This window comes from Rhinatrema bivittatum, chromosome 7, assembly GCF_901001135.1.
Source record: "Rhinatrema bivittatum chromosome 7, aRhiBiv1.1, whole genome shotgun sequence".
Lineage (NCBI taxonomy): Eukaryota > Metazoa > Chordata > Amphibia > Gymnophiona > Rhinatrematidae > Rhinatrema > Rhinatrema bivittatum.
In genome coordinates, this window is record NC_042621.1 from 120,029,691 (window position 1) to 120,052,637 (window position 22,947).

The 22,947-nt window shown below is 48.4% G+C and overlaps 1 protein-coding gene across 1 annotated transcript in view; it reads left to right on the forward strand.

Annotated features, from left to right (window-relative positions):
• Nucleotides 1-22,947, forward strand: part of DNAJB12 (DnaJ heat shock protein family (Hsp40) member B12) — a 111,995-nt gene that overhangs the window by 61,421 nt on the left and 27,627 nt on the right. Inside the window, exons 4-5 of the mRNA XM_029609026.1 lie at nt 6,794-6,979; nt 17,290-17,369. Of these exons, the coding sequence (XP_029464886.1) occupies nt 6,794-6,979; nt 17,290-17,369 (266 nt within the window). The remainder of the gene's footprint in view (nt 1-6,793; nt 6,980-17,289; nt 17,370-22,947) is intronic.

Sequence of the window (22,947 nt, forward strand, 5' to 3'; positions counted from 1 at the left end):
CCCCCTCAGCCATCCACAGTACCTGACCCTGACCAAGATCCTGATTTGCTGCTGCCAGGTCCCCCACGAGGGTAACGACCCCCGAGTGCTCCGTTTGTTTCAAAGGGAAGAGCTGGAACCACTCATTCCCTTTATTTTGCAGGAGCTGGGTATTGCCACCAGAGGATACGGTTACAGCCTCTATGCCAGCTAACGTGGACCTGGTCCTGGCAGGACTCAGGGCTCCTCCATGTACTTCCCTTTCCAGCCTATGCACAAGCTGCTGCTCCTTCGGGAATGGGAGTCTCCTGAGGCTGGGCTCTATCCCCTCCCTGATGAATGCCTAGAGATGCTTAAAATTCCTAAGGTGGATTCTTCCGTCTCCGCTGTCACCAAACATACCACTATCCCTGTGATGGGAGCCACAGCATTGAAAGATGTCCAAGACCGCGAACTCGAACTTTATCTCAAACGCATCTTTGAAGTCTTGGCCTTAGGAGTCCAGGCGACAATCAGCAGCAGTCTCATGCAGCGGGCAAGCCTTAGGTGGGTTCAACAATTGCTCAGCACTCAGGACCTCCCGTCTGCAGAGGCGGAGCAGGCAGAACGGCTGGAGGGTGCTGTGGCGTATGGGGCAGATGCCCTCTACGATTTACTCCGCATGCAGGCCAAGGCTATGGTCTCGGCAGTGTCGGCCAGACGTCTCCTCTGGCTGCGCAATTGGTCTGCAGATTCTTCCTCCAAGTTACAATTGGGCACACTTCCTTTCAAGGGTAAGTTGCTTTTTGGTGAGGACCTTGAACAGCTTATCAAATCCCTGGCTGAGAACAAGATTCATAAGCTGCTGGAGGACCGCCCGAAACAGTCTAAGTCCTTTTTTCCTTCACACTCCCACTTTAGAGGTCAGCGGTGATATAACAGAGCGTGGGGTTCCTTATTTATTTATTTTATTTATAAACTTTTCTTTGCTGACATTCGTGAGGCACATCATACCGGCTTACATTGAAGTGAAAGGAGGAAAATACAATGAACAGAATAACATGTCATAGTTAAACGCAAATGGTGTAAGATATAAGCATCGTAAAAACATTCCCAAGAGGGTCCTCCTCCAGATCCCAGTACTGGTCTCATTCCTTTCGGGGCAGTCGTGCCTTCCGAGATAGTAACCCACAACACTTCACCACAGAGTCCACTCCCCAATGAGATACGGCCGGCCCATTCCTCCGTTCCAAACTTTGGTGGACGTCTCTCCCTGTTTCTCAAGGAATGGGTCAAAATCACAACGGATCAGTGGGTCCTAGAGGTGATAAAGAAAGGTTACACATTAGAGTTTGCTCAGGACCTGCCGGATCTTTACATAGTCTCTCCCTGCGGAAGCCGGAAGCGGCCAGCAGTCTGCCAGACCCTTGGCAGACTACAGGAGCTGGGAGCCATAGTCCCAGTCCCAGTGGAGGAGCAAGGCACCAGCCAGTATTTCATCTACTTTGTTGTGCCCAAAAAGGACAGTTCCTTTTGCCTGATCTTGGATCTCAAGAGAATCAACCGGGCCCTCAGGGTTCCCGATTTTCGAATGAGACCCTTAGGGCTGTGATAGCGGTGGTTTGCTCAGGCGAATATCTGGCTTCGCTCTACTTAACGGAGGCTTACCTGCACATACCGATACACCACGATCATCAGAAGTATCTCCGGTTCAACATCATGGGACAACACTTCCAGTTCCGGGCGCTCCCATTTGGCCTTGCCACCGCACAGCGAACCTCTACCAAGGTCGTGGTAGTGGTGGCTGCTCTCCGCCGGGAAGGGGTCCTAGTCCATCCTTATCTGTACAATTGGCTCATTCATGCCAAATCGAAGACTCTCTGCAGGATAGTGGTCGACAGGGTCCTAGCTCTCCTAACCTCCCTCGGGTGGATAGTCAATTTTTCCAAGAGCAATCTTCAGCCCTCCCAGGTACTAGAATTTTCTGGGGGCACGCTTCAACACCCAAGTCGGCAAGGTGTTCCTGCCGGACGCTCTGGCGCTCAAACTTATGGATCAAATGTGCAACTTTCTCTCTCTTGCTACCCACGCCTGGGATTACCTTCAGGTCCTGGGGACCATGGCTTCCACTATCGATCTGGTCCTTGGGCTTTTGCGCATATGCGACCATTATAGAAAGCTTGCTATCCCGCTGGAAGCCGGTGTTGGAACAGTTTCGGACTCCTCTCCCACTCTCCGTCTCTACCATTGTCGACATACAATGGTGGCTCTCGCTCGCGCACCTTCTGAAGGGGATGCCTTTAGACTCCTCAATGGATCGTTGTCATGATGGGCGCCAGCCTCTCTGGATGGGGAGCGGTGTGTCAAACCCATGCTACACAGGGATAATGGTCCCCAGTTCAATCCCACTGGCACATTAATCGGCTGGAGGCCCAAGCGGGCCATCTGGCTCTCAAAGTCTTTCTTCCTCTGATCCGTCGCAAGACGGTGTGGGTGCTCTCGGACAACTCCACTACGGTAGCCTATATCAATCGGCAAGGGGGGGGGGGGACCAGAAGTCGTCTGGTGGCCCTGGAAGCCAGCAAGCTCTTCGCCTGGGCGGAATGTCATCTGGATCGCTTGGCAGCTTCCCACGTTGCGGGGAAAGAGAATGTGCAAGCCGATTTCCTCAGTCCTCAGTGTCTAGACCCCAGCGAGTGGGAGTTGTCAGATGGAGCGATGATCTGATCGTCCGCAGGTGGGGTCCTCCCCACTTGGACCTGATGGCTACTTTGAGCAATGCAAAAGCTCCCAGATTCTTCAGCTGCAGAAGGGAGCACTGTTCGGAAGGAGTGGATGCCCTGGTCCTTCCCTAGCCTCACAACGTTCTCCTTTATGTGTTTCCCCGTTGGCCTCTGGTGGGAAAATTACTCAGAAGAATAGAACTTCATCGGGGACCTGTCATTCTCGTGGCACCCAAGTGGCCCCGCAGACCGTGGTTCGTGGATCTGGTAAACCTCGTGACGGATGGCCCTCTTCGCCTCGGCCATCTTCCATGCCTTCTCAGGCAGGGTCCCGTATTTTTCGATCAGACGGCTTGCTTCTGTTTAGCGGCCTGGCTTTTGAACGGCGGAGATTGAGAAAGAAGGAATATAAAGAAGAAGTTATAGCACTCTGTTGCGGGCTCGTAAACAGTCTACCTCTCTCGCTTACGTCCGGGTCTGGAAAGTTTTCGAGAATGTATGTGCTGAATTGGGAGTGCCGGCTCGTAAGGCTCCGGTATCCCAGGTCCTTTGCTTCCTCCAGAAGGGCTTCTCCAAAGGGTTGTCTTTCAGCTCGTTGCGAGTGCAGGTTTCCGCCCTCTGGTCTCTTTTAGGCAGCATTGTTGGTTACGCGGTGGCAGCTCATCCGGATGTCGTTCGTTTCCTCAAGGGGGCCAAGCATTTGAATCCGCCTGTCTGGTCTACTTGTCCCTCGTGGAGTCTTAACTTGGTGCTTCAGGCTCTCTGCGAGGTGCCCTTCAAACCTCTCCGGTGGGCTACTCTCAAGGATTTGACGCTGAAGACCATTTTCGTGGTTTCTATTTGTTCCGCCAGGAGGGTGTTTGAGCTCCAAGCGTTGTCTTGCAGGGAACCCTTCCTATGTTTTCTGATTCAGGGGTCTCCCTCAAGACTTTGCCTCCTTCTTGCCGAAGGTTGTGTCTTCCTTTCACATCAGTCAGTTGGTGGAGCTCCCTGATTTTTCTTCTGAAGACATAGCGAGTACATCTGGGGGTGATCTCTGGCGCCTGGATGTGAAACGAGTTTTTTACTGCGTTATCTCCAGGTTACAAACGACTTCCGAGTCTCGGATCACCTATTTGTCCTATGGAGTGGACCAAATAGGGGAAACAAGGCTTCTAAGGCTACGATTGCTCGTTGGTTGAAGGAGGCGATTGCGTCAGCGTATATCTGTCAAGGCCGATCGGTTCCCAAGGGCTTAAAGGCACATTCCTTGCGTTCTCAGGCTACTTTTTGGGTGGAGAGTCAGTCAGTCTCTCTGCAGGAAATATGCAGGGCAGCTACTTGGAAATCTCTGCATAACTTTGCTCGTCATTACTGCCTCGATGTGCAGGCACCAGTTTTTGGCTCCTTCGGACAGCCGGTGCTTCGAGCAGGACTGTCTCGGTCCCATCCTATGTAGGGAAGCTTTGGTACATCCCATGGTCTGGATTGATCCGTGTACGTACAGGGAAAAGAAAATTGTTTCTTACCTGCTAATTTTCGTTCCTGTAGTACCAGGGATCAGTCTAGACGCCCTCCTGTGCACTGTCTGTTCCTTCCACTTGAAGTTTCTTCCTCTGCAGGTAATCTGATACCTTGACTTTCTATTATAGTTTTAAGGCACCGGCAGCATCTACTAGATGAAAATGGATATCTACACAAGAGCAATTATATAGAGTTCTTTCAATTGTTCAATTTATCAGTTTCTTGTTGCTTGCTTGATCTTCTACTGGTTATCTTTATAGTTCTCTGCTTTGATAATGTTTATACTGAAAGGGATGCAGGGTAGGCTCTGTCCTGATATAGGATACACTTTCAGTTTTGGTCTGTCGCCATCTGCTGGACAGGAGGCTCAACCCATGGTCTGGACTGATCCGTGGTACTACAGGAACAAAAATTAGCAGGTAAGAACCAATTTTCCTATCTGAAGCAGAGTTCACAGCATTTCTTCCACTTGATGCTGTGTGTCACTCACCCTTCTTAAGTGTATCCTGACAAAACAATGGCGGCAGACAGCCAAAAGCATCAAACATGCCTTCAAACAGTCCCTGCCCCTTCTGACTTATACCGGGAGAGGCAGGTAACTATTTCAGAGGTCAAGTCAGAACTCTGTCTCAGCTTTTCAGCTGTCTGTTTGGCTCAGTAACTGTGCTGCAGCATTCGGTTTGTTGTGAATGGTCCAGCCAGACACAGTATCAGAAACCTGGTCAGCAGGAGCATTGCTAAACTTACACATGATCCCAATATTAACAGGAAAACGGACACACGTTCTTTTTGTCTCACACTGCCACTTACTTACTGTATAGTAATATAACAAACTAGGAAACAAACACCAGTCTCATCTCGTTACCAAATGTAGTGGGTAGGAAAATTGATGATTATTTTGTCATTCAATAGACAATACGCTTATTTATAAGTACAGACGTTTTACTTATAAGTCTAAGAATAAGCAATAAAAGCATACAAGATTAGAGTTTGCATTAATGAATATATACAAATATACTTCTCACAGTTTCCAATCTGAGTCTTTTTTTTTTTTTTTAATTCTTTATTTCTCATTTTCAAAAATACAAAGATAGAAGCACAACATTGGAAAACCAGGAACAGTTCAACAGGCACTTCATTAACCACTGTAATGTTCAAAAACTTTTCCTCTGATCTGTTCTTTCTCTGATTTCCGTTAGCTTGAACTAGGTCTCTTTATATTGATTCTGCTGACCTTTATCCTTCGTTTTCTGAGCTACTCCCATATGTTCTTGAGGCCCCAGCTGTCTGTCCATACCACATCAGCAAACACTTTGGTGTGGCCACTGTCCTGTTTTCCCTGATATCTGCATAGTTAGCCCTCTGTAAATGGCATATTTATTCTCAGAATATATAGGCTTTATGTCAAATAAGTAACATTAGTGATTCTCTGCCCCACTAATTTCTGTCGTGATACAAAGTTCTTCACTTAAACTAAATAACTGCTTAAAATTTCCCACATAAAGTGAGCTGGCTATGTTCAATAGTGTATCTGCACTATTATACCTCCAAAGTTAGCCGGATACGTTTATCCAGGTAACTTTGCTATCCAGGCTGTATCTGAATATAGACCTCCTGTTTCCTCTCCACTTCTCACCATTATCCTCTTCATTAAGCATCCCTCCAATCCTCAATCTAGCAAAATGCTATTATGCTCTTTGCCCTATCAGGAAGCGAGAAAGATTTAAAAAGTATTTTGTACTTTTTTTTTCTTTTTCTTGTATATGTATAATGTATGGAGCTACCTGATAGTATTTGTGGGAACCTTCCTGTTAGCCAAAGAGGTTTTCAGTTGTTTAAATTGATGCCTTAAGTAGCCTGGACACTATGAGGGTAATTGTCAAACATCCTGCCCGTGCATTTTACATGAAGACGGTACTGAGGATTTTCAAAGCTAACGTTCACACTTAAATTCACTATGAAAATCCTTAGGTAATTGGCAGAGTATGTGCACACAGTCACTGGTGTAAAGTTACACCTCCTCTTCAGAGGGCATGATTTACACGTACGTTTTCAAATCAGAGTATGCACTGAAGTGCCAACTCCTCCCCCCCCCCCCGGAGCGCACATAAGATGTCATACAAAATCAGGTTCCATACATCCATTTACATGCAAGGAGCCTGGGTCCATTTTAGAACAGCCATTTATGTACATAAAACTGGGTTTATGCATGCACATGGTTTTGAAAATTACCCCCTGTGTAGGGAAGAGGAGCATCATGTTTGTCCTTTTAAGTAAAGTACAGAGTGCTAGAATGGGTCAGAAATCAGGTGAGTAGCAGGAAGAAGATTAAAACTCTGCTTCTGCAAACCTCAGGTTTCCTAGGTTTTGCGCACATAGACTGGTGCTGAGTAGGAGAGTTGAACTGTGTGGAGTGGAGTCGTTACTGTTATATTTTAATCAAACAGTTACCAATAAAGGCCCTGAACTTGGTGGTTGGTGAAACAGATAAGTATGGGAAAATAAGTGTGGAAGCTTGCTGGGCAGACTGGATGGGCCGATTGGTCTTTTTCTGCCGTCATTTCTATGTTTCTATATGACTAACTGATCCCACGCTGGCACTCTTACAGCCATTGGGAACGCCTATGCAGTGCTGAGCAGTCCAGACAAGAGGAAGCAGTACGACCAATATGGAGATGAGAAAGTCCAAGGAGCCCGACATGGACACGGCCACGCAGATTTCCACCGGGGCTTCGAGGCCGACATTTCTCCTGAAGATCTTTTCAATATGTTCTTTGGTGGTGGCTTCCCTTCCAGTAAGGAATTTTTGTTCTTTTCTTCCAGTTTGGTCTGTTTCGTGCGTTTCTAAGCACAGGAAGGTGTACCTTGTGTTGTGCTGCTTCTGTGATCTCACACCACACATCAAATACAGATAGGTACAAGCAGGCTGAATGGGTTTCCTTTACTACTCTGCATGTTTACAGTATGTGACAGGTCTCCTTTAAATATTCATTTCTTCATTAGAGTAAAACTAAAGAGCAGGCCAGTATAATTCTGGTGGAGTCCTGAGAAGGATCACTGCTGCTCCTATTCAAGCCATTCTGCTTAAAGGACTTTAAGCAGAATGGCTTGAATAGGAGCAGTGGAAGGCACTGACTTAGAGGCCCATATTCAAAAGCATTTGGCCAGGTAACTCAAAAAAGCTGACGAAATGAAGATTTGAGCATATATCCAGCTAAGTTCTAGACAGCTAATAAGGTAGGCAGCTAGAATTTAACTGGATAAGTTAGGGGTGTTCTGGGGTTGTAACTGGGAGGAATTGAGTTTCTCCGAAGACAAGCAGGATGGTGGTCCTCACACATGAGTGACATCATCAGATGGAGCATTGATGCAGAAGATTAGGCACACTGAGCATTCCTAGCATGCTTTATACCACACGTCTACATGGGGTCCCTCTCCAGTCTCTTCTTTTCCATGGAGCTGTAAGCTTCGTAGTCTGAGTGAGCTCACTTTGGCTGTTTCTGGTCTAGTGGAAAACCTTCATCGCGGTTTTTGTGGTTTTTGGTATCGTTCCATTGCTGGGTCCCTCTCTGTGCCTCCCGGTTCCCGGGACGGCACAGGCGCCTGGTGGGGCACCGAGGCCTCTCCTTACCAATATGGTGGCCATTGCCGGTTCCTTCGAGGATGAAGCTCCATCGAGGCCTCTAGTTCCTTGTCCATGTTTACCAGTGCCTGCACCTCTGGATGAAGGCTGAGCACCTAGGGGCCCCATTCAAGATAGTTTCCTTGGGTTCCTTGATTCACCTTTTGCAAAAAGGGGACTGGCTATGCTCTCTAGACCTAAAGGATACATACACCCACATTAAGATCTTCCCCAGTCATAGAAAGTATCTCCATTTCGTGGTTGGAAAACAGCACTTGCAGTATCAGGTGTTGCCATTTGGGTTTGCGTCTGCCCCATGGGTTTTCAAAAATGCCTGGCCAATGTGGTGGCGCATCTCCACAATTGGGAGTGCATGTCTTCCTGTATCTAGATGATTGGCTGGTCAAGAGCACGTCTCAGACATGGGCCATCAGTTCCATGCGCTTGACCATTCGGGTACTAGAGTCACTGGAGTTCGTTCTCAACTACCCAAAATCCTATCTCAGCCCATCGCCTCAATTGGACTTCATAGGAGCACTGCTAGACATACTCAGGCCAAGGCCTTTCTGCCTTGTCAGAGGGCCGTCGCCTTGGCAATCATTGCACCAGAGATTCAACAGAGCCAGCAGGTTTCAGCCTGGTACATATTGAGGCTGTTGGGCCATATGGCTGCAACCGTCCATATCACTCCCTTGGCACACTTACACATGTACAAAGCCCAGTGGACCCTGAAGTCACAGTGGCACCAAGCCACGCAGAGCCTCCAGGATTGCAACAGAGTCACCCTATCTCTCCAGGACTCCTTGTCCTGGTGGCAGGTACTTTCCAATCTGTGGAATATCCGGATCTTGTTCCGGAGTCTCCCTACTCAAATTCTGCTAACCACAGATGCATCTATCCTGGGATGGAGAGCTCATATAGATGGACTCCGTACCCAGGGTTTGTGGTCTGCTCAGGAACCTTCTTATCAAAACAGCTTCCTGGAGCTTTGGACGATCAGGTACACACTATGAGTTTTCAGAGATCAACTACCGAACAAAATTGTCCTAATCCAGACCGACAACAGGTAGGTATGTCAACAAGCAGAGAGGCACGGGACCGTACCTCCTGAGTCAGGAAGTGTTCCAGATCTGGTTGTGGGCCCTGTCCCACAGGATGGTGCTCAGGGCCATATACCTGACTGGGACGTAGAACGTGGTAGTGAACAGGCCGAGTTGAGCCTTCAGACCCCCACGAGTGGTCCCTGGATCCAGGGGGTAGCGAATTGGATATTCCACCTCTGGGAGAGCCCGGTTATAGATCTGTTTGTCCCCCTGCAACAGGAAGGTGCTTTGGTTCTGCTCCCTATACAGATCAGATGGCAATCCAGCCTCAGAAGTCCTTGCTCATCATTGGTTCAAGGGTCTTCTGTACACTTATCCTCCGATTCCCTTAGTGGCAAAGACTCTCTCTCTTGAAACTTTGCAAAGACAAAGGGTCTATGATTGTTATAGCCCCTCATTGGCCGAGAAGGTCTGGTTTCCACTCCTACAGGAGTTGGCATTTTGGAGACTGATCAGTCTGGGGACTTCCCCAAATCTCATCACTCAAGATCAGGGCAGACTGCAGCATCCCAACCTCTGGGCCCTGTCGCTCACAGCCTGGATGTTAAGAGGTTAATTCTGCAGCTGCTTGATCTTTCAGAGGATGTGACTTGGATCCTGGTGGCTTCTAGAAAGTCCTCTGGACTGAAGTGGAGGAGGTTTCCCATGTGGTGTGAGAAGAAGGCCCTAGATCCATTCTCCTGCCCCACACAAAAACTGCTTAATTACCTTCTACAACTATCGGAGGCTGGTTTAAAAACAAACTCTGTTAGAGTTCATCTTAGTGCAACTGGCGCATGCCACCAAGGTGTAGATGGTATACCCATCTCTGTACAGCCTATAGTTGTTCATTTCATGCGGGTCATGCTTCAATTAAAGCCTTCCCTAAGGCCTCCTGCTGTGTCTTGGGACCTCAACGTGGTGTCTGCTCAGCTGATGACAGCTCATTTTGAGCTGCTGCGCACCTGTGATCCTGAAGTACCTGACCTGGAAGGTTATATTTTTGCTGGCGGTCACATCAGCGTGCAGGGTCAGCGAGCTCCAGGCCTTAGTGACTTATCCACTTTATACTAAGTTTTATCACAATAGGATGGTCTTGCACATGCACCCTAAGTTCCTGCCTAAGGTGTGATGGATTTCCATCTTGACCGGTAAATCATCCTGACAATATTCTTTCCCAGGCCCCATTTGCACCAAGGTGAACGTTCACTGCACAGTTTGGACTGCAAGCGAGCCTTAGCCTTGTATCTGGAGCGGACAGAAGCTCATAGACATTCCACCCAACTTTCTATTTCTTTTGACAAGAATAGTTTGGGTTTTGCTGTTACAAAACAGACAATATCCAATTGGCTAGCAGATTGCATCTCCTTCTGTTATGCCCAGGCAGGGTAGTCATGTCAAGGCTCATTCTGTTAGAGCCATGGCAGCATCTGTGACCCACTTGTGAGCATTTCCTATGGAGGAGATCTGCAAGGTTGTGATGTGGAGTTCTCTCACCCATTCACATCTCATTACTGTCTGGATAGGGATGGCCGATGAAACAGTAGGTTCAGTCAGTCAACCCTTTGGAACCTGTTTGAGATGTAGAACCCAACTCTCCTGCCTAGGGCCCATTGTTTGGGTTCAGGCTGTCTCCCCCTCTGTTACCAATAGCACTGGTGTTCTTGTACCTACTGGCATCTGGTTGGATGTCTGTTGGTCCCCTTTTGTGTTGGGGAGCAGCCTGTAGTTAGGGATTCACCCATGTGTGAGGGCTACCATCCTGCTTGTCCTCTGAGAAAGTAGAGTTGCTTACCTGTAACAGGTGTTCTCCGAAGACAGCAGGATATTAGTCCTCATGAAACCCACTCGCCACCCTGCAGAGTTGGGTTTCTCCTATTTTTTTTTTTTTTTTAATTGTAATTCTATGTTACAAGACTGAAGAGGGACACAGCATGGACGCGTAGTATAGGCATGCCTAGTCAAAGTTCTAGAAACTTTGACATATGTTTTCCACATTGGGGCTCCATCTGATAATGTCATCCGTGTATGAGGACTAACATCCTGCTGTCCTCGGAGAACACTTGTTACAGGTAAGCAACTTTGCTTAACCGGTTAAGTTATCCACCTATTTCTGATATTCAGAGCTAGCCAGATGACTTAGCTGATCGTGCCAAAGAGCTGTCCTAAAGTTAGCCAGCTATAGTTAGCCAGTTAATTTTAAGATAGCCGTTTATATTCAATAGTGTTGAGATTACTACCTGATAATCTCCTTTTCCTTAGTGTAGACAGATGGACTCAGAACGAATGGGATAGTATCCGCGTGCTAGCAGTTGGAGACGGATCTGACGTCAGCACGGGGGTATATATATCCCCACAGGAAGCGTAGCAACTCAGTAATCTTCCTTGCAAAAGCTGTTATGGATGTGTGTACTGACGCTCAGTGAAAAGTGAAAACAGGATTCCCCTGACCGATTGATAGTAGCTGGAGACCGCCAGCATTCACAACCGGAAGGCGTTGACACCAGGTAGAGTGTACGCTCTTATGGAACAGAAGACATGGCTTACCTTGAATCGGTGAAACCCATGTACACAGGCAGCTGGGCGGGATGCTGAGTCCATCTGTCTACACTAAGGAAAAGGAGATTATCAGGTAGTAATCTCAACATTTCCTGGCGTGTAGCCAGATGGACTCAGAACGAATGGGATGTACAAAAGCTTTACTCCCAGCCTGGGCGGGAGGCTGCCTGAGGACCATGTAGTACCGCCCTCGCAAATGCTGAGTCCTCCCTGGCCTGGACATCCAGACAGTAGAATCTGGAGAAGGTATGGAGGGAGGACCACGTCGCCGCTTTACAGATTTCTGCAGGCGACAGCATCCTGGATTCGGCCCAGGATGCCGCTTGTGCTCTGGTAGAATGAGCCTTGACTTGTAGAGGCGGAGACTTCCCGGCTTCTACGTAAGCTGCTCTGATAACTTCTTTAATCCAGCGGGCGATGGTGGGCCGCGAGGCCGCTTCACCTTGCTTCTTCCCGCTGTGCAGGACGAACAGATGGTCCGTCTTTCGTAGTTGTTGTGTCACTTCCAGATATCTGGGCAGTAATCTGCCAATGTCGAGATGGCGCAATAAACGCCCTTCTTCAGATTTCTTCAAACCCGCCGTGGTAGGCAAGGATATGGTTTGGTTAAGATGAAACTGTGAAACCACTTTCGGTAGAAAGGAGGAGACCGTCCGAAGATGGATAGCCTCCAGAGTGATTCTGAGAAATGGATCATGGCAGGACAGTGCTTGTAGCTCTGAGATGCGGCGGGCTGAACATACAGCCAGCAAGAACACCATCTTCAAGGTCAGAGAACGGAGAGACAGGCCCCGAAGGGGTCTGAAGGTGGATACCGCGAGGAAATCCAAAACAAGGTTGAGGTTCCACAAAGGCACAGGCCACTTCAGTGGCGGACGAATATGCTTGACTCCTTGCAGGAAGCGAGAAACATCTGGGTGCTTGGCGATGGTCTTGCCATCCCTCCTGGGACCATAGCAAGACAGCGCAGCCACCTGAACTTTGATGGAGCTGAGGGAGAGACCCTTCTGAAGTCCATCCTGCAGGAAATCCAACACAATAGGGATTGTGGTCACATGTGGATTGGTGCCATGAGAGTCGCACCATGCGTCAAACACTCTCCAGATCCTGACATAGGTGAGGGACGTGGAAAACTTGCGAGCTCGGAGAAGTGTATCAATCACGGGCTCCGAGTAACCTCTTTTCTTAATCTAGCCCTCTCAATGGCCAGACCGTAAGAGAGAATTGAGCTGGATCCTCGTGGAGGATGGGACCTTGACGTAGAAGGTCCCGGAGAGGAGGCAGGGGAAGAGGCTCCCCTGCCAGTAGTCTTCTCATGTCTGCGTACCAGGGTCTTCTTGGCCAGTCTGGTGCCACTAGAAGAACTAGGCCCCGGTGCTCCTGAATCTTGTGGATGATAGCGCCCAGCAGAGGCCATGGAGGAAAGGCGTATAGCAGAGTCCCTGGAGGCCATGGCTGAACCAGGGCATCGATTCCGTGGGAGAACGGATCGCGCTTGCGGCCGAAGTATCTGGGTACTTGAGCATTGGACCTGTCCGCCAGTAAATCCATGTCCGGGATCCCTCAGTGATCCACAATCATCTGGAAGGCTGTGGGTGACAGCTGCCATTCTCCCGGATTTAGACGTTCTCTGCTGAGGAAGTCTGCCGTGGTATTGTCCTTCCCAGTGATGTGAACGGCGGAGATGTCCCGAAGATTCGCCTCTGCCCAAACCATCAGTGGGGCGATCTCCAGAGATACCTGCCGGCTTCTGGTTCCGCCCCGACGGTTGATGTATGTCACCGTGGTGGCGTTGTTGGACATCACTCTGACTGCTCTGTTCTTCAGTCTGTGCGCAAATCGAAGGCATGCCAATCGGACTGCCCGAGCCTCTAGACGGTTGATGTTCCACGCTGACTCTTCTCCGCGCCACCGCCCTTGTGCGGTGAGTCCTTTGCAGTGCGCTTCCCAGCCGCTCAGGCTGGCATCTGTGGTGAACAGCGTCCACGTGGGACAAGACATCCTTGACCCCTTGCTCATGCGGTCGGACTGCAGCCACCACCGTAACTGTGTCCGGATTCTGGCAGGCAGAGGTAGGTGCGTGGAATAGTTCCGTAGACGAGGGCTCCAGCGAGAGAGCAGGGAGTGTTGTAGGGGTCTCATATGGGCCCTTGCCCAAGGTACCACTTCCAGGGTGGATGCCATGAGACCAAGAACTTGCAGATAATCCCACGCTATGGGCCGACTGGCTCCCATCAGGTACTAGATACGCATCTGAAGTTTCAACCTTCTTTTGGCAGTGAGACTGACTGTATCTGCCTGCGTGTCGAATTGCACTCCCAGGTATTCCAGAGACTGGGACGGCTCTAGGCAGCTCTTGCTGAGATTGATTACCCAGCCCAAGCTTTCCAGAAGGGCGATAACTCTGTCGGTTGTCCGAAGGCTCTCCTCTCGAGATTTCGCCCTGATCAGCCAGTCGTCTAGGTAGGGATGGACCAAAATTCCTTCCCGCCTGAGTGCCGCTGCCACCACTACGACCACCTTGGTAAATGTCCGTGGGGACGTGGCCAACCCGAAGGGCAGAGCCCGGAATTGGAAGTGGCGGCCTAGAACCTTGAAACGTAGGTAGCGCTGATGATCCGGATGGATCGGGATATGCAGATATGCCTCTGACAGGTCCAGCGCCGTGAGAAATTCTCCTGGCTGTACTGCAGCCTTGACGGAGCGCAGATTCTCCATGCGAAACCTCGGCACCCGTAAGTAGCGATTGACTGATTTGAGGTCCAGCACAGGCCGAAAGGTGCCCCCTTTCTTGGGTACCATGAAATAAATGGAATAGTGTCCAGAATTCACTTCCCAGGCAGGTACTGGGATGATGGCTCTCAAGGACAGGAGCCTCGCCAAGGTAGCTTCCAATGCTGCCTTCTTGTGCTTGGGACATGACGATTCCACAAACTTGTCCGGAGGGAGATGATGAAAGTCCAGATAATATCCCTCCCGGATAATGGCGAGGACCCACTGGTCCGACGTGATCTCGACCCATCTGGGGTAGAAGAGGGTTAACCTGCCCCCTATGGCCCCGTCCCCCAGATGAATCGGCGGATTCTCATTGGGAGGCGCGGCCGGGACCCGAGCCCCGGCCTGCTCCCCTCTTGCGCTGCTTGGTCCGAAAGGACTGATTCCTGGCCTGAGGACATGGTGCCTGGTAGCGACCCCAGTAGGGAACAAAGCGCTGGGAACTCCCGCCCCTGGAGGGCCTTGGCAAAGCGCGCTGGCCCCTTCTGAACCAATCTTCCGGCAGTCTAGGCACGGGAGAGGCACCCCATGTACTGGCCAGTTTATCAAGGTTGCTGCCAAATAGGAAAGAGCCCTTAAAGGGCAATCTGGTAAGGCGCGACTTTGAAGGCGCATCAGCTGACCATCTCCGGATCCAGAGCTGCCTCCTGGCGGCTACGGAGGAGGAGATCCCTTTAGCTGTTGTCCGGACCAGGTCAGATGCAGCATCCGTGAGGAAGGAAAGAGCGGACTCCATGTCTGCTGCTGGAGCGTTGTTCCTAACCTGTGACAAACAGGCACGCGTCACCACTGTGCAGCAGGTCGCGATCCGCAAAGATAGAGCTGCAGATCACGACCTGCTGCACAGGTCGCGACCCGCAGCACAGGTCTGTTTCAGAATGGCGTCCAGTCGCCGGTCATGAGGCTCCTTGAGGGCCGTCCCCCCTTCAACTGGAATGGTAGTGCGCTTGACCACAGCGCTAATCAAGGCGTCCACCTGAGGGCACGCCAGCAGGTCCTGGATAGCCGGTGCCAATGGATACATGCCCGTCAGGGCCCGGCCCCCTTTAAAGGAAGCCGCTGGTGCCGCCCATTCTAAATCTATCAGTTGTTGTGCTGCTTGCAAGAATGGAAAATGGCGGGCTGTAGGACAAAGACCTTCCAGCAGGGGGTTCTGCACAGAGGGTACCGTAGCGCTGGGACCTGTAATATCCTACTCCGCCAGACACTGGGACACCAGGTCGGAGAGATCCTCCTTAGGGAAGAACCGCCTCATGGTTCTATATGGTTCAATCCCTGGGGGAAGGTCCCCTTCGTCCGGGAGTTCGGATTCGTCTGGTGAAAACTCCTGGTCTGATTGATCTGGGCTGTCCAGCGGCGGGAGGTCCCGCTCACGATAAGAGCGTGAGGGTCCAGGAACAGGATCCGCCGGGGCCGCCGCCGGAGCAGCCGCCGCGGTCGCGGCCATCGTCGGAACCGCAGAAACCGCAGGAACAGCTGGAACAGCAGGAACCACAGGGCCTGGACAGGAAGCCGTCTGCATCTGAACAAAAGCATGAATCCCCTTAAAAAGATCCACCCAGGAAATTGAAGCAGCCTCTAATCGCCGGGGTACAAGATCCCCCGGGATTCCCGATTTGTCGAGACTGCCCGCTAAATCCGGGGTAGCCCCTGGGGAGCTGTCCGCAAATCGCGGCTGAGACGGGTCCTGGCCCGAGGGTCCCACGGCCTCTTCACATTGGGCACATAGGGAGTCTGGCTCTTCACTGTGTGTGGCCCGAAGCTGGCATGCAGAGCAGAGGCCGAGGGCTTTAATGCCGGAGGCAGGCGGCACACCCGCTGAAGACGCAGAGGCGTTTTGATCCATAGTATGCGCTGAATGAAAAGCGGCCACAATATACGCTTAACACAATAGGCGCTTAATATTATGCGGCAGCAATAGGCGCTCAATACACAGGCGCTCAATAATATGCGGCAGCAATATACGCTGAATAGAACAGGCGCTCAATAATATGCGGCAGCAATATACGCTGAATAGAACAGGCGCTCAATAGTATGCGGCAGCAATAGGGGCTTAATATAACAGGTGCTCCTTAATAAGCTGCTGCTCAATAAGCTCTTAGCAATATGCAAGTAGCAATAATGGCATTCGGTATGCTCTCAGCAAGTAGGCGGTCTAGCAACACACGCTCAATAGTTAGGCCATATGCACTCAGCAATATGCAGTTAGTAATATACAGGCCGCAGCACGGTCTGAATAGCATTCAATAAGTTCTCAGCAATATGCGGGTGGCAATACCTGACAGGAAGAAGGCAATATACGCACAAGGAGGAATAAACCTGCACCTATTACCGGCGCCCTACCTGAACGAGGTCCACAAAATGGCGCCCTCCTTGGCGTGCCACGCCGCCGATCCTCTGTTCCTTCGGAGACCCGAAACACGAGATGTACGCCTCACCTGAACCTCGGCGCTTCTCGGCTGGAACGCAGGCGGTCTCCGGCTGCGGGGAGAGCGGGCAAATACCTTCACCACCGCGATTGAGGATATGCACCCGCTACCTCGTCCACGCCGGGACCGAGGTGCCTCGTATGCCTCACCCGGACCTCGCCCGGGGGCTATGTCCCCGCCGCGCTTCGGCCGGACCGAGGACTTCACCTCCGGGGGGATCACGGAAATCACCCCGGGCAACTCTACTGGGGGAGTGACCTTCAGGTATCACCGCAGGAGTGCGGGGCTCGATATTTTTGTAGAAAGTAGAATCTAGAATTATAAGAAAAGAGAAAAATTAAAGTAGTCTTGGAAAGCACGCTCAACTAGCGTGCAGGCACTCCAAACTGCTTTGGAGACAGAAATTACTGAGTTGCTACGCTTCCTGTGGGGATATATATACCCCCGTGCTGACGTCAGATCCGTCTCCAACTGCTAGCACGTGGATACTATCCCATTCGTTCTGAGTCCATCTGGCTACACGCCAGGAAATGGGGCTTTACTATTATATAAACCTGCAAAGTTAGATGGATAAATTTATCTGGCTAACTTTATTATCCAGACTGTCTGATTATGGAACATGGTCTTTTTGCTGACAGGTAACGTCCATGTGTACAGCAACGGGAGGATGCGCTACACCTACCATCAGAGACAAGATCGGAGAGAGCATCAAGGAGATGTGAGTACTTAATAGATGGTATACCTGGACCTGTCTCAGGGTAGACTCTTCAAATGTATTTATGCTTACCATGACAGGAATGAACCTCTCTTAATCCAGGATGTGTAGAGTTTAATCTTAATCTCTGATTTACTGCTACTGCTCTTAAGAAATGTATTAAGAGCATTAGCATAAGAAGTATTAAGAATTGTGCTCATTAGGGTATAATATGCAGGCAACATATCAAGCTGTGCATGGAAGTCTTTTTAACCAGGCCAGCTTCACCCAAGACAATTGGGACTATTTCTTTCTTCTGCCACATTTTTTTGATCCCTGTTTACATCTCTTGGTACTTAATGATCTGTCTCTCCATATAAGAACATAAGAATATGCCTTACTAGGTCAGACCAAGGGTCCATCAAGCCCACCATCCTGTTTCCAACAGTGGCCAATCCAGGCCATAAGAACCTGGCAAGTATCCAAAAACTGTTTATCCCATGCTACTGATGCTAGTAAAAGCAGTGGCTATTTTCTAAGTCAACTTAATTAATAGCAGGGAATACACTTCTCCTCCAAGAACTTATCCAAACCTTTTTTAAACCCAGCTACACTAAATGGCAACAAATTCCAGAGTTTAATTGTACGTTGAGTGAAAAAGAACTTTCTTCGATTTAGTTTTAAATGTGCTACATGCTAACTTCATGGAGTGCCCCCTAGTCCTTCTATTATCCAAAAGAGTAAATAACAGATTCACTTTTACCCGTTTTAGACCTCATGATTTTAAATACCTCTATCATATCCCCCCTCAGCTGTCTCTTCTCCAAGCTGAATAGTCCTAACCTCTCTAGTCTTTCTTCATAGGGGAGCTGTTCCATCCCCTTTATCATTTTGGTCGCCCTTCTCTGTACTTTCTCCATCACAACTATATCTTTTTTGAGATGCAGCGACCAGAATTGCACACAGTATTCAAGGTGTGTGGTCTCACCATGGAGCGATACAGAGGAATTATGACATTTTCTGTTTTATTCACCATTCCCTTTCTAATAATTCCCAACATTCTGTTTGCTTTTTTGACTGCCACAGCACAGTGAACAGACTATTTCAATGTATTATCCACCATGATGCCTAGATCTCTTTCCTGAGTGGTAGCTCTTAATATGGAACCTAACATCGTGTAACTACAGCACAGGTTATTTTTCCCTATATGCATCACCTTGCACTTATCCACATTAAATTTCATCTGCCATTTTGATGCCCAATGTTCCAGTCTCACAAGGTCTTCCTGAAATTTATCACAATCTGCTTGTGATTTAACTACTCTGAACAATTTTGTATCATCTGCAGATTTGATTACCTCACTTGTCGTATTTCTTTCCAGATCATTTATAAATATATTGAAAAGCATGGGTCCCAGTACAGATCCCTGAGGCACTCCATTGCCCACTCCCTTCCACTGAGAAAATTGTCCATTTAATCCTACTCTGTTTCCTGCCTTTTAGCCAGTTTGTAATCCATGAAAGAACATCGCCACCTATCCCTTGACTTTTTACTTTTCCTAGAAGCCTCTCATGAGAAACTTTGTCAAAAGCCTTCTGAAAATCCACATACACTACATCTACCGGTTCACCTTTATCTACATGTTTATTAACCCCTTCAAAAAAGTGAAGCAGATTTGTGAGGCAAGACTTGCCTTGGTTAAAGCCATGCTGACTTTGTTCCATTAAACCATGACTTTCTATATATTCTGTGATTTTGGTCTTTAGAACAATTTCCACTATTTTTCCTGGCACTGAAGTCAGGCTAACTAGTCTATAGTTTCCCAGTTTGCCCCTGGAGCCCTTTTTAAATATTGGGGTTACATTAGCCACCCTCCAGTCTTCAGTTACAATGGATGATTTTAATGATAGGTTACAAATTTTTACTAATAGATTTGAGATTTCATTTTTTAGTTCCTTCAGAACTCTGGGGTGTATACCATCTGGTCCAGGTGATTTACTACTCTTCAGTTTGTCAATCAGGCCTACCACATTTTCTAGGGTCACTGTGATTTGGTTCAGTGAATCAGAATCATTACTCATGAAAACCTTCTCCAGAACGGGTATCTCCCCAACATCCTCTTCAGTAAACACCCGAAGCAAGGAAATCGTTTAATCTTTCCGTGATGGCCTTATCTTCTCTAAGTGCCCCTTTAACCCCTCGATCATCTAATGGTCCAACTGACTCCCTCACAGGCTTTTTGCTTTGGATATATTTTTAAAAGTTTTTACTGTAGTTTTCGCCTCCTCGGCCAACTTCTTTTCAAATTCTCTAAGCCTGTCTTAACAATGCCTTACTTTTCACTTGCCAATGCTTATGCTTTATCTTATTTTCTTCTGTTGGATCCTTCTTCCAATTTTTGAATGAAGATCTTTTGGTTAAAATAGCCTCTTTCTCCTCACCTTTTAACTATGCCGGTAATCGTTTTGCCTTCCTTCCAATCCTTTTTTTTAGTGTGGAATACATCTGGACTGTGCTTCTAGAATGGTATTTTTTAACAATGACCATGCCTCTTGCACACTTTTTACCTTTGTAGCTGCTCCTTTCACACACACACACACACACACACACACACTCTGTCCCATTCATTCCTACACACACACATACTCTGTCCCATTCATTCCTACACACGCACACACACACACTCTGTCCCATTCATTCCTACACACACACACACACACACTCTCTGTCCCATTCATTCCTACACACATTCTGTCTGCATTTCTGTTGGGGAGGAACCGATTGATAGATACTGCAATAGCCTGCTCTGCTGCTGCTCCTTTCTGCAGGCCCCGTGGTATTAAAAATTCACAAGTCTGATCAGGAGCACAGGGTCGACATAGATGACGAGACAAGCTCAATTCTTTATTCCCAGTGGCTCTGATGTCCAGCCTCTTATTACTTCAGCCACTGATGGGATGTGGCCGCACAGGCCTCCTTTGTTAGCCGTCAGCATGCAGCCGATTCTGGCAGGGCTGCGATGCTCCTCCTCTTCTGCCCCGTTGACCACACTGCACCTATTTTAATTGGCAGATGCTGGTGCCGCACTGCTCTTCTCTCTCCCCCCTTCACTGCTACACTTCTGAGGGGGACGTTGCTGCTGTTCATCGACACCCAGGTCAATGTTATCAACAAAGGCCAGCAATGTCAGTTCATTGTTGATTGAATAAACCAAAATTTAAACCCTCCAATCAATTTTCTAAAGCAAGTATATAGTCTTCCTGATTCCAATAATGGATAACCCAATTTAAGCAATTTACATATGAATGTGTGGAAAAAATTTTTTTTTGGAAAAGAGAGGAACGTTTCATATATCGTTGTCATAAATCCCCAAAAGGGGTAATATGATTAAAATTATAATCATGAACGGACCTCCCCCATCCGATATTTTGAAAAAGATGTAATAACACCAAGTGTGAATATTTCTAGTATTTTCTTATGAAATCTTCAATATTAATGACTGTGAACCAAATCACTCCTTCAATCATACAACAAGTATAAATGTCCCGGTAAAATTATGATGATCCCAGAAGGTATTTGATAATACTTAAATCACTTCTGAACGACCCCGCTAGGCATAAAGTATTTTAGAAACCGGCTTAAATGCAAAGCTCCTTCAACATCCCGACTTATCTGGTATAATCTATGGATGACCGCAGCTATGTTTCAAGTCCGTCCAGGGACCTTTCATCAGGGAATTCGTCCTCCTTCAGTCCTCGGTCGGTGGGTGTTGAAATAATTGCCTGAAGATTTTCTATGAGGTCTCAAACATGAGTCAGGTTGACTCTACCCGGGTCAACCTTCAGGCAGTTATTTCAACACCCACCGACCGAGGATTGAAGGAGGACGAATTCCCTGATGAAAGGTCCCTGGACGGACTTGAAACGTAGCTGCGGTCATCCATAGATTATACCAGATAAGTCGGGATGTTGAAGGAGCTTTGCATTTAAGCCGGTTTCTAAAATACTTTATGCCTAGCGGGGTCATTCAGAAGTGATTTAAGTATTATCAAATACCTTCTGGGATCATCATAATTTTACCGGGACATTTATACTTGTTGTTGTATGATTGAAGGAGTGATTTGGTTCACCGTCATTAATATTGAAGATTTCATAAGAAAGTACTAGAAATATTCACACTTGGTGTTATTACATCTTTTTCAAAATATCGGATGGGGGAGGTCCGTTCATGAATATAATTTTAATCATATTACCCCTTTTGGGGATTTATGACAACGATATATGAAACGTTCCTCTCTTTTCCAAAAAAAATTTTTTTCCACACATTCATATGTAAATTGCTTAAATTGGGTTATCCATTATTGGAATCAGGAAGACTATATACTTGCTTTAGAAAATTGATTGGAGGGTTTAAATTTTGGTTTATTCAATCCTGATAGGAATCCTCCATAAGCAATTTGGTGCTCGTTGTTAGTTCATTGTTGATGACATTGTTGCAAGGCGCCAGCAGGCCGGAGATAATAGGGCAGAAAAAGAAAAAGCCTGTCTTTCCCTGTACGTACCTGGATCAGTCCAGACTGTGGGTTGAGCCTCCTTTCCAGCAGGTGGAGACAGACTAAAACTTGAAGGATATCCTGTATGAGGACAGAGCCTATGCTATAACCCTTCAGTATTCGTCTGTCTCCAGCAGGTGTTAGCAGCTCACCCTTCGTTCTCTGCTTTAGGCTAGTCAGCCTTTCTTTCTTCTTTCCTCAAGGATCAAGCAAGTACTTATTCTTATTTTCCGTCGTAGTAAAGGAACTTTTTCTTTAGTGATTTTTTTCTTTTCTTCTGTGGGAGACGGTTCCGTCTCCCGGCTTTTGCTGGTCTCAGGGGGGCTTTGCCCCTTGTGCGCTGCATAGCCTGAGTCCGTCCCGCTTCCAGGTGTGGGGACAGAGTCTCTCCGGGTCTCGTCCTCGCCCCCCCCCCCCCCCCCCCCCCCGGCTGCCGAGAGGGTTCAGAACCCGACTGCTGCGCTCAGTTTAAAAAAAAAAAAGTGAATAAATATTTAGAAGAGGAATTTTCACTTTTATTATAAGTTGCAGGTATTCCCCTACCTCCAGCTTATTTGCAGCAGTAGACCAGTATTTTTTTTTTCTTTTTCTGGTCTCAGGAGGCTTGAACCGGCAGCCAGACAAGCAGGAAGTCAGCAAGATTCCCCCCAGCTTCACTCCTGGCCTCCAGGCTGTCAATCAAACTTTTTCTCTGCAGCCTTTTTTCCTTCAGAGCGGCGCTCTCTTTGCCGCAGCAGGCAGCCTGCCTCTTCTCTACCAGCCCCCATCGAGTTTTTTGCGAGGGGGCTTCTCCTATGCCTCCCTGCCGAGTGGGGAAGGTCCCTCCTCAGCAGGGAAGGCAAATTTAGCCTGGGGATCGACTCCCCAAAGCTTGGCCAAGGCCGTTCCAGGGTCGAGAAGCCCGGGAACGATGGCCATTTTGGATTTTTTATCTGCTCCATTTTCGGAGCTCCCTGGGGCTGGGGGGCCGATTCTGTTTGCAGCAACCCCCTGATTTCAGCCCCCCAGGAAGGGTTCTTTGTCACCCCCTCGCCTCCCCCTTCCACTCCC